This window comes from Rhinolophus sinicus, chromosome 16 (genome assembly GCF_057876585.1).
Source record: "Rhinolophus sinicus isolate RSI-liver-muscle chromosome 16, RSI-T2T, whole genome shotgun sequence".
In the NCBI taxonomy this organism is placed as follows: domain Eukaryota; kingdom Metazoa; phylum Chordata; class Mammalia; order Chiroptera; family Rhinolophidae; genus Rhinolophus; species Rhinolophus sinicus.
This window is the reverse complement of record NC_142516.1, coordinates 74,113,831-74,138,946: the sequence shown is the minus strand read 5'-3', so window position 1 is coordinate 74,138,946 and position 25,116 is coordinate 74,113,831. Positions and strand designations below refer to the sequence as shown.

Below are 25,116 nucleotides of genomic sequence, written 5' to 3'. Positions count from 1 at the left end.
TTCCCAAGAATCCAAAAGCATATCCACACAATAATATTTGTACAACACTGTCCAAATTTGTAACAAAAGATAATCTGAAGACAGGAAAATGTGCACCAATAGATATTTCCACATGATAAAACTTATATAGCCATTAAAAATAATGCTACAGTTCTATATGTACTTACATAAAATGATGAACATGATACATTATTAAGTGAAAAAATTGACATATAAATTACAACTGATATACATAAAAGAGGAAATCACACAGTTTGTTATTTCCTTAGGAAATTGAATTACATAGAAAGGAGGCTGAGAAACATTGTACAGTGTTTATCTCTGATTCCCAACAATTACTCTATTCATCAAAATAAAGGTTTGGTATCTAGTATCAACTATCTAACTATTTGGTATCAACTATCTTCAATTTCTGTCCTGTGAAGTGGAGAAAAATAACCATCCTCATTCCTCACGCAAAACGATCCTTCTCTTTGTGCGTTATCTTAAAAAGAAAATCCTGAAGAGAAGAGTAGTTTCTCTACCCAGCCCTGCAGAGACTTGCATCCTGTATGAAAATCAGGACTTAGCTGTTAGCCAAACATCAACGCTGTCTTAGTCTAGTCTGACTGCTATAGACTTGGGGACTTACAAGCAACAGACATTTACTTCTCATTGTCTTGGAGGCTGGAAATCCAAGATCAAAATACCAATAAATTTGGAGTCGCATGAAGGCACATTTCCTGGTTCATTAATAGCCTTTTTTTTTTTAGTGTCCTCATGTGGCAGAAGAAGGAGGGAGCTTTCTTGGATCTCTTTTACAAGGGCACTAATCCTATTCATAAGGAACCCCCTCTGTGGGGACAGAGCCAGGAGTGCAGTTTCCAGGCTCTCAGCCTCACATGGAAAGGTGCTGGCTCGGGTAGTAAATGGCCATCAACTCTGATTGGATGGCCATCAGTTGTGGCTAGTTGGCTGTCAGCTATAATCAGTGAGCCATTGGCCACTAATATAACTGCCGTGGCTATGCTAGCAGAAAAATGGGGGCTAGCAAGAAGATGGTGGCTGGCAAACGTGGATTGCAGTTAGCACGGTGGAGTGTGGACTGTGGATTGCAGATAGGCAGATTGCAGCTAGCAAGTGAGGTTGTTAGGCAGACACAAGTGGACGGTGGGTTGTGGATCATGTGGCTCCTGCTTTTTGTGTCTCCAACCCAGCCGCCAGCGAAACTATAGTGGTATGACTCCCCTATCTATGGCTCCATTGGTGTTCTTTTTTGGCCTCACCATATGCTGCGTTCTTATGCGGGGAGCGGGACTAGAGAGCCTACATGACACCCGCATGACACTCTCTCATGACCTAATCACCTCCCCTCAATTCCACGTCCTAATACCATTGCCTTGGGTGTGAGGATTTCAACACATAAATTTGGGGTGGGGGGGGGGCACACGCATTTTACACTTTTGCAAACACAATGTTTCTTTACCATTCATCTATCCCAAGTCAGCATAAGTCACTACCACCTTTAAATTCGTGTGTATTTGTTGAGAATTTTCCAAGTGTCATGCTAATGCTTCTTATGCATTAGCACAGCTTAGTCCTCAGAACAGGTATCTTCTCACTCCTTTTTACAGAATAAGAAAACTGGAGCTGAGGCAGGTTAAGTGGCATGCTCAAGGTTCATACACTGGGAATCAGGCAACCTGCACCTAGAATCTGCACACTCATCTCTGCTTGGCCTATCTCACCTCCCTGGGAAAACACCCACGATCACAGGGTGATCTTGTGATGAGTTTAGAGAGACCCTACATTCTATCAGTACTGCCAACTGTACATGTTAGCCAGTGAGAAAGACTCCCAGAAAGAAATTTAGTCACTTAACGCCAGTACAGATCCAAGTGTCCAGGAGAAACTTACACCCTAGAAAACGGGAGATCATGTCCTTTTGAGGAGATTATTTCTTCGGGATACGAAATGGTCTTCACTGCCACCCAGGATCCTAAGAGTGCACTACAGCTCCCAAAGCACTGACTGCTGAGGGAAGCCTGTTCTTTGGAAATACCATTTTATTGTTCCTGTGGCAGATTGCATTTTCCAGAGACAACCATATCAATATCTTTGATTCCATGTGGTCTTTTTACAAAATGACCTTGGTACTCCTTCCATCGAATAATGGGGTCTATGTCTCCTCTTCTTAAACTTGGGTGGAATACGGTGACTGCTCCTGATTCAGAATTCAGTGATGTGACTTCTGAAGCTGGAGCAGAACCTGCCATACACTTCCATCTTGCTGTGTGGGGAGGGGACAAGTGGTCTTGGAACCCAACTGCTAGATAGATTCTTTTTCCCAGTGGCTCCCTTGTATAGGCAGCTATATTTCCCTGCTCTGTTGGTGTTGGGTTTGGCTGTGTGACTTGCTTTGTCCAATGAGATAATGTGGAAGGGACAGTGTGCCAGTTCTGAGCCTTGGCCTTCAGAGGCCGTGTGTGTTTCTGCTCACCTTCTTGTATCTCTGTCATTGTCACATGAAAAGCATAACTTGGCTACCCCAAGGAGGATGAGAGCTGCATGGCGCAGAACCAGCTGATCTTCACCTAGATCAGAAAACCTCCAGTCAAGCCATAGACCTGTGAGAAACAGTGACTGATCCTTGTTTTCAGGAAGATTTGCTATGTTGTGTTATACAGCCATAGTTAGCCAATATGGGGTTTTGGGATGTTTGAGTTCTGCTGACATGACAAATTGAGGAAAAAGACACTGGCCTCATAACTAGAGGTTATCTGAACTTCAGCTGTGGCTCTTTTAGAACTGAGGGGAAATAAGAAATATCTCACTTAGCATTTCATCATATCAAGTTACAATTGTATATCTAAAGAGTGAAAAAGCCTACATATTATTATAAAATGTAAACTTACATGTGCTGAGGTAATCCAGTGAATCTGTGAGATTGATGACTTTGTATTAACCGCTGAAAATACATAAAATGTGAATGAACACGTGATAATGAAATCTGAAAATTGGATTTTGTTGAAACAGCAGACCTCTGGCTCTGGGGCCTCCACGCATTGTCCATTGGAAAACTTTGTTAAATGTTGGCATGAAGCCCCTAAAGCTCTCTTGTTGCTTCATTTGGCTTGCTAGCAAAGCAGCTGGGTGTATTTTTAAAACCACTTGTAGTGCATTACCACGCAACCTCAGTGTGTCCTGTGACTAAATGCAAAGAACGGCCTGAAATTGCTGAGGTAGGGACAACCTTCCTGTAGCACAGACAACCACAGTCCATGCTTATCCTGAGAAGCTCATCAAAGATAAAGAAAGGCCGTGACAAAGATTATGTTGAGAGAAAGATTATGCCACACTTCTCTATCAGATGGCGCTGTTGAACATCAAGTACTCATTGGTATAGAGTGTAAATGAGCCATTTTCTGCATGGGTGCCTTTGGATGAACCATCGGCAGAACTTATGCAATGACAGCAGCCATTTTATTTGACACTGAAATCTCTCCTGATAATCATGCATTATATGTACAAATGAGCAGTGATTGAAAATATCTTATTCACCAAGAAGGATATGCAGGTGGCAAATACACACATGAAAATATGTTCAACACCATGAGCCATTAGGAAAATGCAAATTAAAGGCAGGATAATACATCACTGCACACCTATTAGATTGGCTAAAATAAAAAATAGTGAAAACACCAAATGCTGGTAAGGATGGGAAGAAATAATCACTCATCCACTGAGGGTAGGAATGTAAAATGGTACAACTATTCTGGAGTATAGTTTAGCAGTTTCATTTTTTCCAATTTTAAGGCAATATAACATTGTATTAGTATAAGATGTACAACATATTGATTTGATGTATGAATATATTGCAAAATGATCACCACAGCAAGTTCCATTAACATCTATCACCTCACATTAGTTATAATTTTTTCCTTGTTATGAGAACTTTCAAAACTTACTCTCTTAGCATCTTTCAAATACACAATACAGTATTGTTAACCATAGTCACCATGCTGTGCATTACATCCCCAGGGCTTACTTACCTTATAACTGGAAGTTTCTACCTTTTGACTTCCTTTACCCATTTCCCCTACTACTCAAGCAGTTTCTTCTAAAACTAAACATACGTTTACCATATAACCCAGCAATTGCACTGTTTTTCCTTTTCTGTCACCTCCTCTTTCTTGAGAGTGTTTCAGGTGCCGCTGACCAAACTTGCCTTCAGAACAGAGCACAAGAGTTGGCCATTCATCTACAACCACAGTGATCTACTTAGGATGAGCTCATGTCTCAGTCAGACCCACTAGAGGCAGTGGACTACGATGCCACACATTAAGTTCACGAACTCATCCTAGAAATAGTGCTACATACCTCATTGCAGAATATTACTACGATTACCTTCGAAGTACTCCCCTTGGGAAGCTATGCACTGACGCCAGTGCCTAATCCACCCTTCAAAGCAATTTTGGAACTCTTTTTCTGGCATGGCCATCAGAGCTGTTGTCGTATTACCTTTGATGTCCTGAATGTCATCAAAATGTCTTTCTTTCAATATTTTCTTTATCTTCAGGTAAAGAAAGAAGTCACTATGGGCCAGATCAGGTGAGTAGGGAGGGTGTTCCAATACAATTATTTGTTTACTGGCTAAAAACTCCCTGACAGACAGTGTCGTGTAAGCTGGTGCATTGTTGTGATGCAAGAGCCATGAATTGTTGGCGAAAAGTTCAGGTCGTTTTTGTCTAACTTTTTCATGCAGCTTTTTCAGCACTTCCAAATAGTCAACTTGGTTAACTGTTTGTCCAGTTGGTACAAATTCATAATGAATAAGCCCTCTGATATCAAAAAAGGTTAGCAACATTGTTTTGACTCTTGATTTGGACTGATGGAACTTTTTTGGTCATGGAGAATTGGCTGACTTCCATTGTGCACTTTGACGCTTTGTTTCAGGGTCGTATTGGTACACCTATGTTTCATTGCCAATGATAACACAGCCCAAAACATCGTCTTGCCTCTCCAAAACGTCTTGGCAAACTTCATCTCTCCTTTGCTTTTGTTCATCGATGTGCTCCTTTGGGACCATTTTTACACACACCTTTCTCATGCCAAGATTTTCAGTTAAGATATTCCTAACTGTTTCTCTATCAATGTTTACTTGGTCTGCTATGTTTCTCACAGTCAGCGATGATTTTGATGCATAATTCGACAAATTTTTCCAATGTTTTCATCAGTTCTGCTTGTTACTGGCCACCTTGACCTCTCTTCATCAGTGACGTGTTCTCTCCCCTCAGAATAACATTTAATCCATTTATACACTGCTTTTCTTTATGGCATTATCCCTATGAACTTGGACTAACATGTCCCCAATTTCACTTCCACTCTTGCCAAGTTTAACAAGAAGTTTAATGTTTGTTCATTGCTCTAATTCAAGCTCAGACATTCTCACGATGGCACACAAAATTATGCAACAACAATACAATAATGAATGCCACTCAGCAAGATACCACCACATGTTGACACGAACACAGCTGTGAGACACTGATATACCAAGGTTATGAAACCTTACCGAGCTGTTTGTAGAGTGCTGCAATGTCAGCACACGGTGGCAAGTTCACGAACTTAATTGTCAGACATTGTAATTCCCAGACACTTAAACACTATTGAACAAGAGTCTTTCCCTTTCTTCTGTGGATACAATCCTTACAAATATGTAAGTTTATAAATCCCAAAACTGAATATAAGGGAATGAAGCCAATGACAAGGAAATAGAATGTATAGGTGGAAAGAAAGGGCACATGGGTGTCCTCAAGTAGGTTAATCACAAACCTGCTAAACCAAAATCAGTACTAAGTGTCGACCAAGAGAAAAAGGCAATGCTGTAGGGCAAGAAAAGCATTTAATCAGGGTCCTGAATTGTGGTTCTCTTTGTTTTGCCCTCCAGAAAATTGTCCCATCCAAGGATTGGGAGCAGGGGCTTTTAAAAGAGGGGGGGAAAAAGAGTATTCAGGGGGCATTAGTTATTTACCAAGAACTATGATTGGAAGAAAATTTATCTTTCACAAGTCATTGTTTCCTCATGAACATTTCTTTCTATTACTGAGGAAGAAACATTTTTTTTGTACAGTCCTGGAAAAGCGCAGCTGTTTTGATGGTCCTTGAAAAGTTCTTTCCTAGCAAATAACTTCTTTTTGGCAAGTCAGCAAGGTCAGTGCAATTTGTTTGTCCAACAAGATGGAGTCCAGACTATAAGATTGAGTCACTGTGGTCATCTTTTTTTAACACAAGAAAATCTTCTCAATATAAATTTTGGACTCCAATATAGTGGTTTAAGTTTGTTTTGTTTTGTGTCTTGTGTGTCCCCTCAACCCCCAGTGGTTGCTGCCTCCCTACCTTGGTTAATTGTCCTCAAAGCAGACCTGGAGCTGCCGTCTTGGGCACATCTAAACCTTATCCTCAAATCCATAGGAACCACTGAGGAACCCAGCTTCCACTTTGGAGAACTAACCCGCCCTCTGAATAAGGAATCTGATCTCTCTTCAGCGTCACTGCTAACATGGCCCAATGAAACAGTGTGTAAGAGCTCAATATAGAACACAGTTCTGACCCAAGGAAGCAACAACACTTCCCTTAAATGATTTTATTAGTAACAGCATCCTGCGCCCAGATAGTGTTCTCCCTCTCCAGGGGGAGAAGTCAAGAGGATGGCAGACCGCACAGGTCAGATTTGCAAAAAAGATCCTCTGGCCTTCAAAGGAGAGTTTATGGATTACCGACCTGAGGATGGGGATGAAAGGGTGGGGAGAAGTGCCACAGGTCAGCTCCCTGGTTACCTACTGCTCCAAGATACTTGTCATGATTTCATTGACATCCATCCATCTGTGCCCACTGCTGTAAAATCAAAATCACTCTGGTAATCTGACATTTTAAAATGGAAAGGCTGAGCTTTAGAAAACTGTTAGGATAGAGAAATGTACATTGTTTCTTTAAAAAATGTTCTAACTACACCAAGCAAAGGAGAGTATAAGACCAGAGCTTAATTAATTCATTTACTTAATGAATGGGCTGACTGTTTCCCCTACAGGAGAAGCACAGTTACAGTAGCTCCGAAAAGTAGTTTCTTTCGTAAGTGGCTTTAGATGAACATCAAGTCATAAACAGGCTCTTTTCTGTAAAATTACTATAAATGTCTTGTCTGTAGCATAATCTTACTATGAGTATTGCCCATATTCCATATAGCATCATAATTTCTATCATATTTAAATAACAAAAAAATCAAATGATTCAGAATATTTTGAAGAGGAATTTTGTTATGTGGGTGTACAGTTATAACCTTGGGTATCTGATAGGGGAGGGAAAGGACTCAGAATATTTAGGTAACCTCAATTCAAAGCAGCATGTATATTTCTATCCTTATCACCAAAGTATATCACAAATCTGAAGCTATTAGAAACCTTCCTGTTGGTTCCAACACTTTATGATAGAAGAAAATATTAATGATAATTAGGCCACAGTTGTGTATTTTCCTATAGAAATTAAAACTGGTTGTGTTTTTTAAATCCATTTTCTTTTAGACTGATACAAAAACCCACAAAGCAAAGAAAAAAATTTTTGCATTTTAAAGAGCAAATACTAGTAGTAATATACATGTATGTATATAGTCGTATGTGTGTGTGTATAGTTGCTTCACTCTAAACACTGATTCTCACAAATGTTCAGATCATCTCTTTTTGTAAATGAGTTAAAAAGTAAAAATATCCTTCTCATCAACAAAACTCATGCAGACAACAAACTAGGCAGAATTCATTACACAGACACTGAAAACATTCAGACTAAAGAAATACAGAGTGCTTTTTACAGCGATGGAATGAAGGGCCTTTCTGATTAAAAATAGTGTCACTTGAACGTCTATAGCACTTACTAGACATAGTTCTTATTTTTTCAAACAGATATCAATACTTTTTCAACCTTCTCGAACAAGCTTATGAAATTGTAACAATTATTATTCTTGTTTTATAGATTAGTAAACTGAGATGCAGAGATAGTAATGAAAAGAGTCCAAAACTGCTCTTCCTTGGTGCTGCCTACAGAGGGGGCGGCCACCTCGTGCTTGGCATCACCGAGGCCTTCAGACCCCTCGTGAAGCCCAAGATCGTCAAAAAGAGGACCAGTCAGACCCATATGTCAAAACCAAGCGAACTGGCGGAAACCCAGGGCGCTGACAATAGGGTGCGCAGAAGAGTCAGGAGCCAGATGGTGATGCCCGATGTTGGTGATGGGAGGAAAAGAAAACAGAGCAGAGGAAAAGAAAACAGAGCACATGCTGCCCAGTGGCTTTCCGGAGCTCCTGGTCCCCAGCATCAAGGAGCTTGAAGTGCTGCTGATGGGCAGCGAGTCTTACTGTGCTGAGATTGTCACAGCGTTTCCTCAAAGAGCCACAAAGCCATTGGGGGAAAGAGCAGCCCAGCTGGCAGTCATCACCGATTCCAAAGCCGGGCTGCGCAGCAAAGAAAATGAATAGACAGCTTGTGTGCACATTGTGTTTGTGTTAATTAACCATCAAATTCTGCCCGAAAAAAACAAAAATGTCTAAGATCAACTTAGCTGCAAAGATCTCAACCCAGGCAATCTGGCTCAAAAACCTGTAAGTTTTAACCACTAAGCTTTCTCACTGCATTGACTCATTTGGTTTCACCCATAGTCCAATCATTAGCAACTCTTGGTTCTACTGCTTAATCATTTCATGCTTTTCATGCTTTTGAGACTACACTAAATTTTATGATTGCCATATGCAACGTGAAAAAAATTCCCCAAACTGAAAAAAGAAAAAGTAAAAATATCTGCCTCATCTTCTCCCCCCCCCCCGGTACTACATTGTTCACATATCTAAGTTTTTTTTTTTCTTCAAATAAATGAATAAACTTACAACAAGCGTATTGGGCACCTATAACCCAGCATCGCTGTGCTGTGTTTGGGGACAAAAGAATGAGGCAAATCATCAAAGTCTCTCCCTGTGGAGCTGACATGCCCATGGCGGGACTTAGCAAATCAAAACATGACACCCATCCATGTGCCACTGCAGCACTGGTTGAGGGCTGACCAGAGGGGGACCAAAGGACAAAAAGAGCATTATGCGGGGCCTTGGCGCCCTCTGGGGGTCAGGGAAGGCCCTGAGCAAGGGAGATCAGAGGAATTTCAAGATTTCATACTTGTCCTGTTTGGGAGGGCTAAACCGGGCAGTTTCTCTTTTGCTGTATTATTTTAGCTTTTTACAATGAACTTCTGTCATTTCCATGAGTAACAGATTCAGAAATATACCACTGAAAAAAAATTAAAGAATTGATAAATAAGAAGAAGGAGGAGGAAAGGAAAACAGACTGTTCTTAATCAGGGGGTGGTACGCGTTTGAGAAGTAGGAGCAGCTCTGGCAGGTACAAGGTGAATTTAGAGCTTTGGAGATGTGAATTTGTGATGTCTGCAAGATACCTCATGGTGTCTCACCTTCTGTCACCCTTAGTTTGCTTTTCGCTTTCTTTCACAGTTTGATTTAGGACTTATTCTAACAGTCTTCTAGCTGGTTTGCCTACCTTCACTCTCTTTTCCATCCAACCCCATTACCTGGTTAATCTTCCTGAAACGCCAGTTTTACCATGTCAATGTCATGCTTGAATCCCTTTGCCTTATACACAAAGCTCCCTAAGTCTTGAACTTGACAGTCTGAGTCCTGCCCACACAATTTGGTTCTACTTATCTTTCCAGTTTTACCTTTCACTCCTTTCTTCCTTGAAACCTTCGATTTAGCAATTCCTTGAACATGTTCATTCATGCTAGGCAATGTGCGAGGCGATGAACACGGCATGGACCCTGAGCCCCGGCTCCTGCCCCCATGGCATTTCCAGTCTGACGGTAAAACCAAAATGAGATAATAAAGCAGTAGGGGTTGGGGTTAGGTGGGTGGTGGTGATAAAGCATGTTTTAGGCAGAGGGAACAGCATGTACAAAGGCCAGGAGAGTAGAGGGAGTATAGGGACAGAGGGACATCCATTAGTCCTGTAAAATGCAGGAAGTGGAGTATCTAGAGATGACGACGAGAAGCCGGTGGAGGGTAGACCACAGACGACCCTGTGAAACAGGGTGGGAGTTTGGCGGAGGGATCCACTAATGGCTTTTACCAAGTGGGATAGCGTAGTTTCTCATCTTCAATTTCGGAAACTCCCTCTAGCTGCTGAGTGAGGAATGGATTGCAGAGAAGAAGACAAGACGTAGGGAGACCAGTTAGGAGGCCGTCATGTTATCCAGGAACATTATGACGTGGTTTGAATTGGGGAGGTGGCAGAGGTAGAGAGACATGAATTTCTCTCTTCTTATTCCTTCCACCTGTAATACCTCCCCCTTTCCCCCAGTTCAAATCCTGTCAACTGCTCATTTCCAGATTGCTTACCTTATTTTCACACTTATTCAAGTTCAATAAATACTTGTTGATTCATCTAGTTTACTGCTGCCCACCTCTGTTTGTAGTTGGAGCTGAGAAAGAAGCATGTCAACGTCACTTATCTGGGTAGCCTCCTTTGTTCCTCTTATTTAAAAAGAGAAGCAATGTAACTGAGAAATCTAGCTCTCACCTGTGAATTTTATTGTACTGCACTCTTCTAAAGGAGCCCCGGAAAACTGATCCTAGAGTAGCTCACAGACTGAGCTGCTTGAGAACAGGGTTGTGTCTTCCTCATCTTTTTATCCTCAGCACCACACACAGAGCCTGGACTACTGAAGGTTTAAAACAACAAAAATGTATTGTAATGATATCAAAAGACTATCATTTATATATACTTTTATATAAAGAAGAAAACCCAAATGACCCATAATCCCACATCCCTCATGTTAAGAAAAATATAGAAAGATATTAAATGAGAAGTGTCTTCTCCCTCTCTCAAATTCCTTTTCGTAAAGGTAATCACTGTTAATCTGACTCAGATACAGGAATGACTCTCCCAGGACAGAAGTATTGGATGCATTCAGAACCAAGGGAGATAAGAAGATTCTGATCGCCACCTCGATTGCTGAAGGCATCGATACCGTGCAGTGTGATCTGGTCCTCCCGTATGAGTATGTGGGCAAAGTCATCAAAATGATCCAAACCAGAGGTGAGAGCTTTGATGCCATTCTTAATTGGCTGCCAGTTTGTCTGATTTGTGAGTGTGTCTGTCATTTTGGCCTTTCTCCTTTACCGAAACAGTTGGGTGTGTGACCAACGGCATAATGGACTCTGGTATCATTGGCCCTAAAGGTGGCTTACTTGGTCAGGATTGGGTGGCTACAGTTTTGTCCACTAACACATATCCTATTTTAATTCTTGTTCACAATGAATACTGTATATCTTAATTGACATTGACTGACATATTTATAGAAGGATAATTCCCACTGGATTGAGGCTTTGGCGGTCAACAGGTGGACTTTTCATGGTTGTGTTTGTAGTGCTGATGGGCCCTCCATATTCCAGAAATGATACTCCAAGGAGCTCTTCTGTCCCACTTGAACAACAGCTGCCACAATACTTTTCCTGGAAAACAGCTCTGAACACGTCACTTCCGTGATAGAAACACCATCGGTTCCCCAATTCTCATGTTAAAAGTTTTCAAATCGAGCACCCACTTATCTTTCCAACCTTATTTTCCATTTTTTCCTTTGTTCATTATTCATTTCAGCCAACTTGACTGCATCATTTTTTCTTTGTTGAAGTAATTGCTCATGTACTACTACTGCTGATCGTTTGTTTTGCCTCTTCCGCTGCCTCCATATCACCTTTCCCTAATCCCTGCAGCTGGCAACAGTCTCGTTTGAATGCCTATAACTCTTTATATCTACCTTCCTTGTAGCACTTGTCAACTTCACCCTATATTCTGGTGGTTGTGAACATATTATGTCCCTATTTCAACAGACTCTCAAGCAAGGATCTGTTTATTATTCATCTTAGAGCCCTCACAGTGTTATCCTGAGGGTTCAAAGCAGTGTTTCTGACAATGTGGCTGTCCAACCACAACACTGCACCGTGGATAGTCCAAGGAGGCCAGTCTAAGGTGAAACCTAGTTTATCTACATGTTTAGTGGTAAGTGCACACCCGCATTTGAGTCCACGTTTTCACAGCTCGCCTTCCCTAGGAAGCAGGATGCAGTGAACCAAAGTTGAATTTTAGGAATATTCCCTAGTCCTTTGTTTACCTACTCTCAGATTTATTCGTTTTTTATTTTTTAAAATTTTATTGGGTAACATTGTGTTTTTCCCAGGACTCATCAGCTCCAAGTCCAGTCGCCATTTTCAATCTAGTTGCGGGGGTTGCAGCCCACCATCCCATGCGGGAATTGATCCAGCGACCTTGTTGTTAAGAGCTCACGCTCTAACCAACTGAGCCATCCGGCCACCCAGATTTATTAGTTTTAAGTCAAAGACACCAAATAAAATATTTACGTTCTGATAGGCAGAGGAAGAGCAAGAAGTAGCAAGTCCTTCCTTTTGACTAGTAATAATGATGTAGTTGAAAGATAAAAATAAACATATACAAAGAAAAATTGATGAATAACTCCATTTTAAACCTTAGACATGCAATGAAGCAATATTTAAAGAAAATGTCTTTTTTTATTTGTGTTGCTCTGTCAGAAGCTGACCGTTAAGTATCAGATAGGGAATGTGAGCATGGTTGATACCTTTTATCATATTGTTCTGAGTGTTGCATTAGAACAGTAAGTTTAAGCTGAAAATTCTGTACTTCAGTGAACATCAAATTTATTCTCCTTTTAAGTCTCAATGAGATTAAAAAATATTTTATTAGTGCTAGTACCTGAATTACATTTTTAGATCTAAAAGACAAATAGCTAGAATTGTTCTTAAGTTGACAATTCATTTTGAGGACTACACGGTAAGTCTTTACCTCAAGTCTGTCTGTCTTTCTCAAAACAAATGCCCTCTCTCGAACATCTGGAGTCCTCAGAGAAAAGCTCCTATTGCATTGTGCAGGTGTTGGAATGCCTAATTGTAGGTATGGATAATAATGTATACTTTGGAATGGCATACCTGTTCAGTTCAGCCTCTTGGTAGTGACCTTCATTTTATTTTTTATTGTAATTTTCTTTATAACACAGAAGCATGGAACCAGATTGAGGAAAGTCAGGACACAGACACACACACGCATCCACACCCATGCTTTCTCCAGAGATTTTAATCTCAGAACCTCCGGAAGCATTTAACACTACAAGGCTGGGAGAGATCTTTAACATTAAGATCAGTGATGCCAGGGATGGCTAGTTAGCTCAGATGGTTAAGAATGCGGTGCTTTTAACAAGGTTGCCTGTTCTATCCCTGCGTGGGCCACTGTGAGCTGTGCTCTCCACAACTAGACAGAAACAACTACTTGACTTAGAGCTGATAGGTCCTGGGAAAACACACTTAAAAAAAAAAAAAATCAGTGATTTCAATACCAGTTCTGCTGCTTACAAGATATGTGACCTCAGGCAGTTACTCTGTCTTTTAAATCATCAGTCTCATTTGTAAAGTTGGGAAAATAATGGTATTTAACTCACAGGGCAGTTTTGGGGATAAAATGAGATGTATGCACAGTGTCTGGTATAAAATAAGTGCTCAAAAATGAGAGTTATTGTTGGACAGAAGTGTAAGGCACACTTGAACTTCAAAAAGATGAATCTTATTATTCAGTAGAACTCCATAGTGTACATCATTTTAAAAAGTGATAATTTCTGTGCTCAAAAAGTATGGAGAAGCAGTGATCTAGAGTAAATTAACACTCATTTTAGGACAAAATTACAAATTTATATCAGGGTTTACTCATTTAAAAAAAATTTTCTTCCTGAAATGTGGAGACGAAGATATTTTAAAACACTTCTTCCACATTTTCAATGAGAATTACTGGGAAATATTTTAGATCCTCTTAATTTTCCTCCTTACTTCTACTGAGGATAGGGTATTTTCCACTGAGCCATCTCCCCATTTTGTAGGAAATGGGGATGTTGCCAATAAAGGCTTCAAAACCATATTAGCTTCAATTCCCTTGATATAATTTGTATCCCCTGCGCTGAGGAAGGGCCATGTGAGAACACAGTGAGAAAGTGGCTGTCTGTGAGCCAGGAAGAGAGCTCTCACTGGAAAATGAAACGGCTGGAACCTTGATCTTGAACTTCTAGCCTCCAGAACTATGAGAAAAATAAATTTTCAATGTTTGAGCCACCTACTCTATATTTTGTTATGGCAGCTGGAACAGACTAAGACATGCTCTGAAACAACTTCAGTGGTGAAAATGAGTAGATAAACTATACGACACGAAAACAAAAAAATGATGATCTGCTCACTATAGTTACATTATTGCTACTGCTACCTTCTTGTCTGCTCCCAAACAAGGCAGAGAGCATGTTGATTCCTCAGCACTTCCATTTTACCTGCAAATGTAGTGGTTGTAAAAACAGGAGAACTTAAAGGTCATCCAGGCTTCAGGAAGCTGCAGTCTGAGATTCGTTCTGCTCTAAACAGGCCAAAACTACAGCCACACACAGCAGAATTCAATTCCAAAGTCAGAAAGTTTTCCTTGAAAATAGACTTAATTTCATTCAAATTAGAAATGTTCTGTGTCTCTCTCCAAAACCACCTTCAAACAAAGTTATCTTCTGGACAAATGAAAAATTTGAAGATAGTGAAAGAAAACATCACATTTCTTTAATGTTGATCCATCAAAAGGTACAAAATCAAAAAGTTTCAACATCTGATCTGTCCACAAGGTATCTGGATCATTCATTCTGAACAAGGGAGAGGGGGAGAATTGGAGAATCACAATCACCATTCTGATTTGAAGTGTGAAAAAGTTCTTATCTACCCATGTCAGTTAACACTGGTACAATATGCAGAGGCAAATGACCCTCACGGGCAAGGTTTCATTGAGCTGAGGATAACAGAGGAACCAAAAAGAGGATAGGAGACACTTCTGAGAAGACTTATTTATCTTCAGTTGAACATTAACAGGCAAAGAGTGAAAAATCAACATTTTGTGATCAGTAACTTTAAAGATGAGCTCAGTTCTTTCTGGCACGACTGACATTCACACCATTCTTGCTTCCAAAGTCTAGAAAAAGGTACAAAGATTAATAAAAATAGAGAACGTAGGAACTGCTGATTTTGTGACTGGAGGAATGGCACTAGGATGCTAGTGTTCACGTGCTCCATCTGTGAGGCAGCGCACTGTGTGGAGGCGGGGGGACACTTCTGCGCCAGGAGCTCAGCTGTCTGGTGGCGCTGCACACGCTCCGGGTGCAGCTCCAAGTGCAGGTCTCCTAAGAAACGAGGGCCTACTTGGCCATCTTGCGAATCATATAGTTGAGGATGCCCCCGTTGCGGAAATACGTGAGCTCCACGTCGGTGTCAAACCTCATGACAGCCTGGAAAGTCTTCCCAGTATCCAGCTGCAATGACAGGGAAGTAGAGAAGTCACTGAGGGAGGAGGCAAGACAGCTCAGTCAGGAGGAGCTTCTGCCCTGCCTGCCCTCAGGTCGGCCACTCAAGAGTGTGGTGGGCAGCCAGCAGCACCAGCATATGAGAGTCACCAGCCGTGCTTGGAAACATGCCTCGTCTTTAGCCCCAGCCCAGACATGCTGAACCAGAAGCTACATTGCTAACAACAACCCCAGCAGACTTAGCTGCATGGGGAAGCATACAGTATACATGATGGAAGACAGAGACATCTGAGAATCAGAAACGGCCTCTCTGGGCAGCGTTTACTGGTGACTTTTCCCTCTTTGGGAGCTCTCTGCAGGTAGAAGTGTCTTGGGTCAGCAGAGGTTTCCTTAAGGTTGTCCCTTAGGCAGCTGGCCCAGCCGCTCACCCTGGGACACAGACCTCAGCGGCTGCCTCTGGTTGGGTGTCTAAATCCCCCTGGGACTTTGGTGCTGGCCACTTCATCCTTACCTTGCCCAGGGAGCTGCCATTTGGGGTGAGGCTCAGGGATGGGGATGTGTCTGTTGCCCATTTTTATACTAAAAAGATGTATTTTTAGGTAATGGATTATTCCTCAGCTTTCATCATTATTCTCTGGGCTAAGTGAAATTGGGAGGACCAGGAGACGGTGTGGCTGGTTGGCGCTGGGAGGTAAGAATGGAACTGAAAATAACTTCATGAATAAACACATAAATAGTAAAGCAATAGGTATCATCCTCTCTATGTTGTGAAGGCAGATAGAAAAGGTGCTGGTAGAACTCTTAAGTCTAATGCAGTCCTACTGAGTGTCCCCTCCACCCCTCATCCCAAATCCCACTGATTTCCTTCTAACAATATTGATTACAAACACAAGGGTCCCTCTTAGCTGGCCCTAGCACGGGGAGGCTCTGGCTTACCTTGACCTGGACTTTCATTCGTGGTTTGAGGTTTTCTGGAATGTTGATAGTGTATCGTTCCCGCCCTGTGAGTCTCAGGGTGTCTGCAGTCTCCCCAGGGAGATATTCGAGGGGAATCACCCCCATTCCGACTAAATTACTGCGGTGAATTCGCTCGTAACTCTCAGCCAGCACAGCTTTGATTCCCTGATGAACCAAGAGAGGAGCTTGGACACAGTTCCAATTTTTTTCAGATCCTCCAAAACTTTACAAAAGGCTTCTTAAGTCAAAACTCTTGTCAAACCTATATTCTTTATAAGTACCAATTAATTGTTTGCACAAAATGTTTGCCTCTACTTTAAATAACACAGTTGCCAGTCATAACTGATTGCCTACAAAGTATAGGCACCATATAAGCACTTAAATGAATTCTCTCATTCCCCCTGCACCAATCCTGGGAGGTAGATGCTATTATTGTCCTCTTTACCAGGTGGTCTCACTGGTATATCTGATTTTGAACCTATGTAGTCCGATCATGCACTTGGCCACTCTGTGACACAACATCTTTTAGCAAACTTCCACTGTAACTGGAATTCATGTCACAAAACAACATAAAGGAAATTCATTGCTTTCCCTTGAATTCTGTTATTATTGCAGGTGCATAGGCAGGTACAGAAGATTTAATCAAAGCAATCAGAATATACCACAGAGAAAATAAGTGATTACTTACTGTGTGCGGCTTCTATACTTCCTGTTTCAAGGATCAAATTGTATTGAATATAATCTTGATATTAAGCTTACTATCAAGTACATTTTTTTGGGTGATCTACAATTGGCAACCCATAGCAGCGCTCCATAGACAAAGATACTCGATTAACTAGAATACCCCATTCTCAACTATTAGTTAACTGTAATATATATATATATTAAGATTTTATTGGGGAAGGGGAACAGGACTTTATTGGGGAACAGTGTGTACTTCTGGGACTTTTCCAAGTCAAGTTGTTGTCCTTTCAATCTTAGTTGCAGGGGGCGCAGCCCATTATCCCTTGCGGGAGTCGAGGAGTCAAACGGGCAACCTTGTGGTTGAGAGCCCATGCCCCAACCAACTGAGCTATCTGGCCACCGGGGAGCTGAGCAGCAGCTCACTGACTTCATTCTAGTTGCGGAGGGTGCAGCTCACTGGCCCATGTAGGAATCAAACCAGCAGCCCCGTTACCCAGAGCTCGTGCTCTAACCAACTGAGCCACTGGTCTGCCCCAACTGTAATATAATATTAACATACTCCTAACAGGTCTCTTGATATTTAGGGTACACTTTTAATATCCCTGCATCAGGGTCACTTGGGGACCTTGTTTAAAAAGTGGCTTCTTGGGCACTACCCCAGATTGACTGCGTCAGAATCTCATGCAGAGAGTGTGGCGCAGGAGGAGGAGGACAGTGATTCTTGTAAATTCTGAGAACCATGGCTGTGGAGGTTCTCAAACTTTGCTGCATGTCTGAATCACAGGAGAGGCTTAAAATCCCGATATCCAGGACTTCCTCCTTACCAATCAAACCAGGGCAAGAGATACAGACACAGGTATTTTTAAAAATCCCACAAATGTTTCCAAATATAAAAACAAAGTTATAGGGGAAAAGCAGATTCTTCAGGATAGTAGATATTTTGTATGGATTTATGGATAACTATGTATTTTGGGGGAAAGTGGAATTCTTTGTAAACGCATGCTATTCACATTCCTAGCTCTGTGTAAATGGCTGTGGAGGGCTGCCCATGCCACAGATCACAGTTGGTTATCCCTCTCTCAATCTTCATGAGTCCAGTCCAGGACTGCTGAGGGCCCAGGCCGGGTAGCTACAGACAGAATGCAGTGTATGGTGTCTGGGCAGCCAGTACTCAGAGCCCCTCTGTAGAGAAGTCTAGACTCTGGAGCGCCCCCTGGGTGTCAGTTACCCTCACACAGATCTTTCAGTTTCCCACCCAACTGCTTGCTGCTCTCAATACAACTGTGGGCGCCCCTTCCTAAGATCCCCTCCTTCTGTTCTCTGGTTCTTTCCAGCAGTTTCTGGAAAAAGCAAGCCTTTGACATATTACCAAATAATCAAATAACTTTTTTTTTCTCCAGAGCAAAATGATTGATAAAAAACCCCAAAAGAACAGGTGTGTGATGTTCAAAGACATTTTCAGAAGCCTGGATGTCTGGAGGGCTGCCTGACAGACAGCCACATTTTTTACTGTACTTGTGGATATCAACTTATTTAGTGTTTCCCAAGTGCATTAACTGGCTTGAGCCACACATTATTTAAATTGACATCCGTTAATCCCTTTTACCCTACCCTGAGGATTAAAGCGGGGGGGGAGCAGCAGGATTCTTCTCTGCTTTGGGGCAAACAAATGCTCAGGAGATGAAAGTTCCCAGCTCTCTGGGTGGTCTCTCCCATGGGGAGGCCCTGAAATGGCTGAAGGTTCTAAAGAGCTGCCTGTCTACGTACACAGAGACCATCCTTCTCCACTGAGTCTATAAGGAGATTTCACAGGCAGTGAAAAGAAACTGTAAAAAATACTTTCCCTGAGCTTATCTGAAGTTCTGGCTCCTTACTTTTTCCCTTCTGTGAAACCTGGCAGACACGTCAGTAGTAGTAGCCCTGGCTTATTCCTCACGTTCACCTCGGACAATGGTCTTAATTACATTTTGGGTCCTTAAACTGACGACATTATGAAAGTGAAATTTTTCCCCATATAAAAGACATACACACACTTTTGATATAATTTCAGAGACTTCACAGACCGCCCATCCTGTGCCTCCCCGCCAACTGTTCTATAGACACCCCCAAAGATCCATGGCTCCCAGGATATGCCTGATCTGAGGGAACCAGTTCAACTCTAGATTATCCTTCACTGAGTGAAATGAAGCCAGATCCACCAAGAGGTACGAGAGGAACAAACATCACATGATTTTCTGAGCTTGCTCCTCCACAACATCTTCTTGGAAAGGAAAGCAACAGAATTGATCCCTGGGCCCCTTCCCAGCTTATCCCCTGGTCCAGAGGGGCAGCTGCCTACTGAGATAGATGTCCCGATGGCATACTCACCAGGAGGAAAGGGCCCTTGGCTGCCCAGTCCCGGGAGCTGCCCGAGCCATACTCTTTGCCGGCCAGAATGATCAGGGGAAGGCCTGCCTGCTGATACCGCTCAGCGGCATCAAACACATCAAGCTGAGGAAGAGAAAAGGAAGGTTTTACAGGTGCAGTAAAGGCACAGAGTGCACACACAGGTCAGTGAGGCCTGGTGTGACGGGCAACGTCAGAGGGTCTGCATTGGGCCAAGTCAATGCCAAGTCAAGAGAAAACTTAACCAATCGGATGCCTGGTCTATAGATTCCCAATTACCTCCATCTATCTACCCCTACCAAGTTGTATTTTATATTGTTTTAACTGAAATGCCTAATTGTTGTCCTGGTTTTAGAAAAACATTCAAATCCTAGGGCATCAGGGGAAAAGGAAAATAGATTTTTCCCCCCACTTCCATTGATGAAACTATTTTAAAGCTTAAAAAACAGAGAATCCCACCTAAACTTGGATTTCGACTTGGTATCAGAGACTCAGTGATGGTCAATTGTGAAGGGTAGCAAAACACAAAGAGGGTAATGTGCCCTGAAATTATATAAAATGCAAATTTATTGGTCACCCTTCTACGTGGAGGTCAAGGTAGAGAGAAAACAAACACTGATGGAAGCGCCAATCAATAAAGGGCAGGAAATGTTTAATATTTTAGTATATCACACACAAATAGATTCATTTGTTTCTTACAGGAAGTCTGAATATTCTGCTGAGCTGGGACTTCACAAAAACATCTGATATCATTGCTGATGGTAGAGTAATGAAAAAATTGTTTTCCCTGGCTATGTAAGTCAGAAAATAAAATCGCTTTAGAGTGTTTCATTTGAAAGGAACTCTAGAAAGGTGTTTAGTAAATCTTTCAAGCAGGCTTTTACAAATTACTGTTTTGGTGGACTGATGGAACCTGTGGTTAATTTTACGTGGCATTAGCTAAATCTGGGTAGGGTCCCTCTCCAGAAATTTCTAGATCATCTCATCTCTGCTGTTCTCAACTTCACAATGATATGACTTGGAGTGGGTCATCTTTAATCATTTTGCTGGCCCTGGGCATTCAGTGGACTTTTCAATCTGCAGTCTTCGATCTTGAGGGAAAAAGCTTGCTGGTATGAGGTGGAGCTGGGACTTGAACCCAGGCTTGTCTGACTCAAACAAAGCACAGGCTTTCCCAACCTCTCACATCTGTGAACAGACAACTGCAGCTGTAATATGCTAACCAAATGGTTCCCTTTAGGACCTGAGCAGGCCTCCAACAAGCCTCTACATTCCTTCTTTGCCTAATGGCATGGTGAATTAAATCAAATGCTCATAAAGTCATACAACAGCACTTCTTGATAAATATCCTCTACTGTAACCTGAAATTTTCCCCTCAAGTACTCTGAACTGATGAAATTTCACCCAGAGGCTTTTTAAGCTCAACTCCCAGGAAACCAGACTTAGTGAAACCACGAAGCAGAATCTCTAAGCAGGAAGAGAAGATTTTACAGTTTAAAGGGCATCTTCATCAGTGATGAACTCTATGTACATGGACACTTGGCAAGAAGGCTATAGCAAGCAAGAGGCAGGATGGGGCTGTGAAGAAAAAGTAAGACCGAAAGGAGAGTGACCATGCAAATGTACAGCCACCCAGAGCCTGATACATGCTGGCTTCTCAAGGAAGCAGAAGACCCAATACTCACAACTTCTCCGGAAGGCAGATGTATAGTCTGTGGTGCCTGCTTATTCAAAAATTTATTTAATAAGCGAATGTTGGCAAATGTCCCTCGCGCCATGATGGCATCATTACCTCGGCGGGAGCCATAGGAGTTGAATTCTCGTGGAGTCAGGCTAACAATACAAGCAAGACAGGGGCTAGTTTAGTGAACTGAATGAAGCTTAAACTTAGTTTCTACCAAGAAAAGAGAAAAATCATAAATCCAGATATTTCTCTTAGTCTACCAAGCATTGTTCTCCAAAGCAGACAAGCTGTTTCCGTAGCTTCAACTGAGGGCAGAGTGTGAGGTGAGAAGTGGGGTGGTAAAAGGCGGAAAAATCAATATTCTCCCAGGGTCATGGTGAGCACACAATGTGATATATAGATGACGTATTATAGACACATACACTTGAAACCTATGTAACTTTACTAACCATTGTCACCCCAATAAATTTAATAATAATAAAAATTCTCCCAGGGTCAACTTTCCATCTTACCAATTTGGGTAGAAAAAGCAGGAGGAACTCTAGTAAGAGTATTTATTTTATTTATTCAGTAGGATAGCCTATAAAGTTTCACACAAGATAAAATATTAAAAAATGGGTAAGAAAAAGGGAGCAAAGACAATAATCAGGGGAAGCCAGTAAGGTGGCGCCAAGAATGGGGGAAACAGAAAACAGGTTCCATAAACTAGCCAGAAGGAGGTTCAAACCTGTCCCCGGTTATCAGGAACTTAGTGTAAAGGGAAGCCACACAACTGGCAACGTGGTTTACAATTTCATAAGATAAAAATCAAAGCAGTGCCAAAGAGGCAGAGCTATTCCTGGTCCTGAAATCAGAGAAAAATCTTGTCTGTGGGCCCCAGTGAAAAGGAACTTTGGGAAGTGAGGAGCAACATCTTACAATGAACATGGTGACCAGTTCATTGGGCTGTTTCTTAAAATGCTAGGATGTGTGTGTGAGTGTTAATATGATATAAACATCAGATCTAATTTGAGGATTGAGAGTCTATGAGTAGGCTTCAGAAGCAAGTGAAATTATATCCAAAATGTTGTTGAGATATGCATTTTGGGGGGAAGGTATTATATTTGCTTTCATTCAATTCCCGGAAGAGTCCATGTCTCAAAAGTGGTCAACAATCATCAATCAAAAAAAGGGGTTAGATTTTCTTCCTCAAATTGGCTCTGGGTCCCATCCCTGAGAAGCTGATTCAGGAGGTGGGGATGGGAACCAGGAATTTTAAGTCAGATTTGGAACTTTGATTAATATGGGTATATTAGAAAACAGTAGATAATATTGGTATGATAACTGTTAAAATCGGTATATGACTGAAGGACTGATGAATGGATACACGAACTATAAATCCTCGAAAGAGTTGTCTATAAAGACTATGTCTCTCAACCAGAAAAGGTAATGCATTTCAGATCATATTCCTGCTGCATGTTTCACGTGTAACCAGCCTCCGTCTGCCACAGGTTAAGAGCAGAGCCTTGTGCTTTAATAATTAGCCAAGCTGGGGCAAGGATGACAGCTGAGTCTAATGAATACAACACTTGCTCAAAAAGAAGGTCCTCCCTCCCTCTGATGGAGTTCACATGTTGCTAGAGTCTCCCATGGAAGCTTTGAAGCAGCAAACAGAAAGATGGACTGGAGCCCCAGAGTTCAGTGAAAAACCAGAGACTGATTCCAAAGAGACACGTGAAAGAGAAACTGGTCTATTCTCTCCATGTTTGCCTTTAGCCCATCCTCATCTCACACATACTTACCCTCTGTTAGTTAAGTAGCGAGCGGCAGGGCTGTTTCTTGCAATATTTCCAGCCGGAGAGATGTGGTCAGTTGTTACTGAATCTCCCAAATTTAATAGCACATAAGCATCCACAATAGATTTAGGGGACTGAAGATCCAAAGTCTAGCAAAGAACATAACAACAGTGTTTGCCCAGGTTTTCTCCAACAAGTCACCAGGGAAGTCTCACCAGAAGTGGTCCATGGACCTGAACCAGATGACAGCCCTACATCAATGCATAGAAAAGTCTAAGCCATAAAGCTTAGAAGGCAGTGCACAAGGGTTGAGTCTGCTGGCCACCAGTCCCAGACTGTGCACACTGCCAGCTAGCTTACACAAGGCCAGCTGGTTTTCCCAGGTTTTCTCCAATAAGTCACCAGGGAAGTCTCAACAGAAGTGGTCCATGGACCTGAACCAGATGACAGCCCTACATCAATGCATAGAAAAGTCTAGTTCCCCACCCCCCAAGTTTTATCAGGGGTGCTTAGAAAAGTAAAACTAATTTAATCAAAACATTCATCTCACCCTTGAAGGGAAGGCAAAGTATTGGCATTGTCCCCTCAAAAGCAACAAGGCTGCAGCTGCCAATGACATTCTCTTTCTTCATGTCCACAGAAGTGACATTCTCTTTCTCCACATCCACAGAACACCTCAGATGCGGAGGACAACTGGAATTCTGACTTCTACTCCCATCCCCTTACCACAGGCTCCCACCCAGGGGAGCATGGACTCCTTAATCATCAGTTTCAGGAAGACTTCCTTGGTTTTACGGGTGTGAGTTTTAAATATGGCAGGCCCTGGGAATGCTTTCCTGGAACATCCCTCAGACTTCACTGCGTTTATGTCCAGGTGGCACCTGATCTCCAGAGTGTCTCTACACAGCCACACGGAACCCCTGGCCAGGGAAATTGTAGGCCCACTAGCCAAATATCCCAGCTTCCCAAAACTCTCCCCATCCACTATTACTTGCTTAGGTTTGTAGAGGTTTTAATGAAATGGGTAGTCAAAGCAAGGGCATGGGATAATAATGTAGATTTTATAAGGAAAGAAGCCTTTTGAAGAACTCATTTTGTTAAAAAATAAAAAGTCATACCAGGTTTTCAAAGAATGGTGGTGACTTAATATATGTAGATTTGGGATTCCAGTAATACAGCTTATCTGATGGGGCTGCTAAGGCATTCCAGCTTTCGTTCACAGTCTGAAAAAAAAAGAAAGAAACAGCCAACCTATTATAATTACATTTTATTCTAAGGAAAATTTAACACATAAACATAAAACATATACTATGTTTCTCCGAAAATAAGACCGGGCCTTATATTAAGGTTTGCTCCAAAAGACACATTAGGGCTTATGTTCAGGGGCTGTCATCCTGAAAAATCACGCTAGGGCTTATTTTCCGGTTAGGTCTTCTTTTCAGGGAAACATGGTATTCAAGCTAAGAGTACAATACAAATTTTTCTTCTTTTAGTCATACACAAGAGTCCCTTTATTCTAAGACAATGCCATGTTAAATAACTTAAAAATGCATATGTACTGTGACAGGCAGCCTCTAAGATGGTCCCCAAGAAAACCCATCCCTGGGATTCAGATTCTAAACTGAGCCCTTCCTGCTAAATGTGGGCTGAATCTCGTGACTTATTTCCAAGATTAGGTTATAAAGAGACTCTGCCTTCTGTCTCTCTCAGCACCTCTTGCTCTCTTGCTTGCTTGCCCTGATGGAAGCCAGCTGCCATGTTGTGAGCTGTGAAGAGACCCACCAGCAAGTTATTAAGGGAGGCCTCTGGCTAACAGTCATTGAGGAACTGAGGCCCTTACCTGACCAGTTCAACAGCCTGTGAGGCACTTTGTCCTGCCAACAATCACGTGAGGGCCCTTAGAAGTACATCTTCCCCCAGTTGAGCCTTCAGATAAGCTGTAGCCTCAGATGACACCTTGACTGGAGCCTTGTGAAGGCAGAGGCACCCAGTTAAGCTGTACTTGCATTTCTGATCCACAGAAACTGTGATGTAATAAATGCTTGCTCTTTTAACCCACTAAGTTTTGGGGAACTTGTTATACAGCAATAGATAACTAATCCATATACTTACAAATATAACTTAAATAATAATCTAGACTGTACTAAAGGGGAAATTATTTACTCTCTGAAGATATGGGGAAGTAGACTTCCAGATCACATG

The 25,116-nt window shown here is 41.9% G+C and overlaps 1 protein-coding gene and 1 long non-coding RNA gene across 3 annotated transcripts in view; both read right to left on the bottom strand.

The window, feature by feature from the left end:
• Positions 1-5,370: 5,370 nt before the first annotated feature.
• LOC148755025 (uncharacterized) lies at positions 5,371-10,598 on the bottom strand. The gene is made up of 2 exons (XR_016019334.1): positions 10,424-10,598; positions 5,371-10,207 (listed from the first exon to the last, which is right to left on the bottom strand). It is a non-coding gene; the product is annotated as an uncharacterized LOC148755025 (long non-coding RNA).
• A 4,078-nt stretch (positions 10,599-14,676) lies between these two features.
• Positions 14,677-25,116, bottom strand: part of ACO1 (aconitase 1) — a 54,087-nt gene continuing 43,647 nt past the window's right edge. For both annotated transcript variants that reach the window (XM_019717682.3, XM_019717683.3), the window contains exons 16-21: positions 24,033-24,137; positions 22,921-23,063; positions 21,141-21,288; positions 19,438-19,560; positions 16,366-16,551; positions 14,677-15,438 (exon numbers count right to left, since the gene is read on the bottom strand). In XM_019717682.3, the coding sequence (XP_019573241.2) occupies positions 15,325-15,438; positions 16,366-16,551; positions 19,438-19,560; positions 21,141-21,288; positions 22,921-23,063; positions 24,033-24,137 (819 nt within the window). In that variant the 3' untranslated portion in view covers positions 14,677-15,324. The remainder of the gene's footprint in view (positions 15,439-16,365; positions 16,552-19,437; positions 19,561-21,140; positions 21,289-22,920; positions 23,064-24,032; positions 24,138-25,116) is intronic.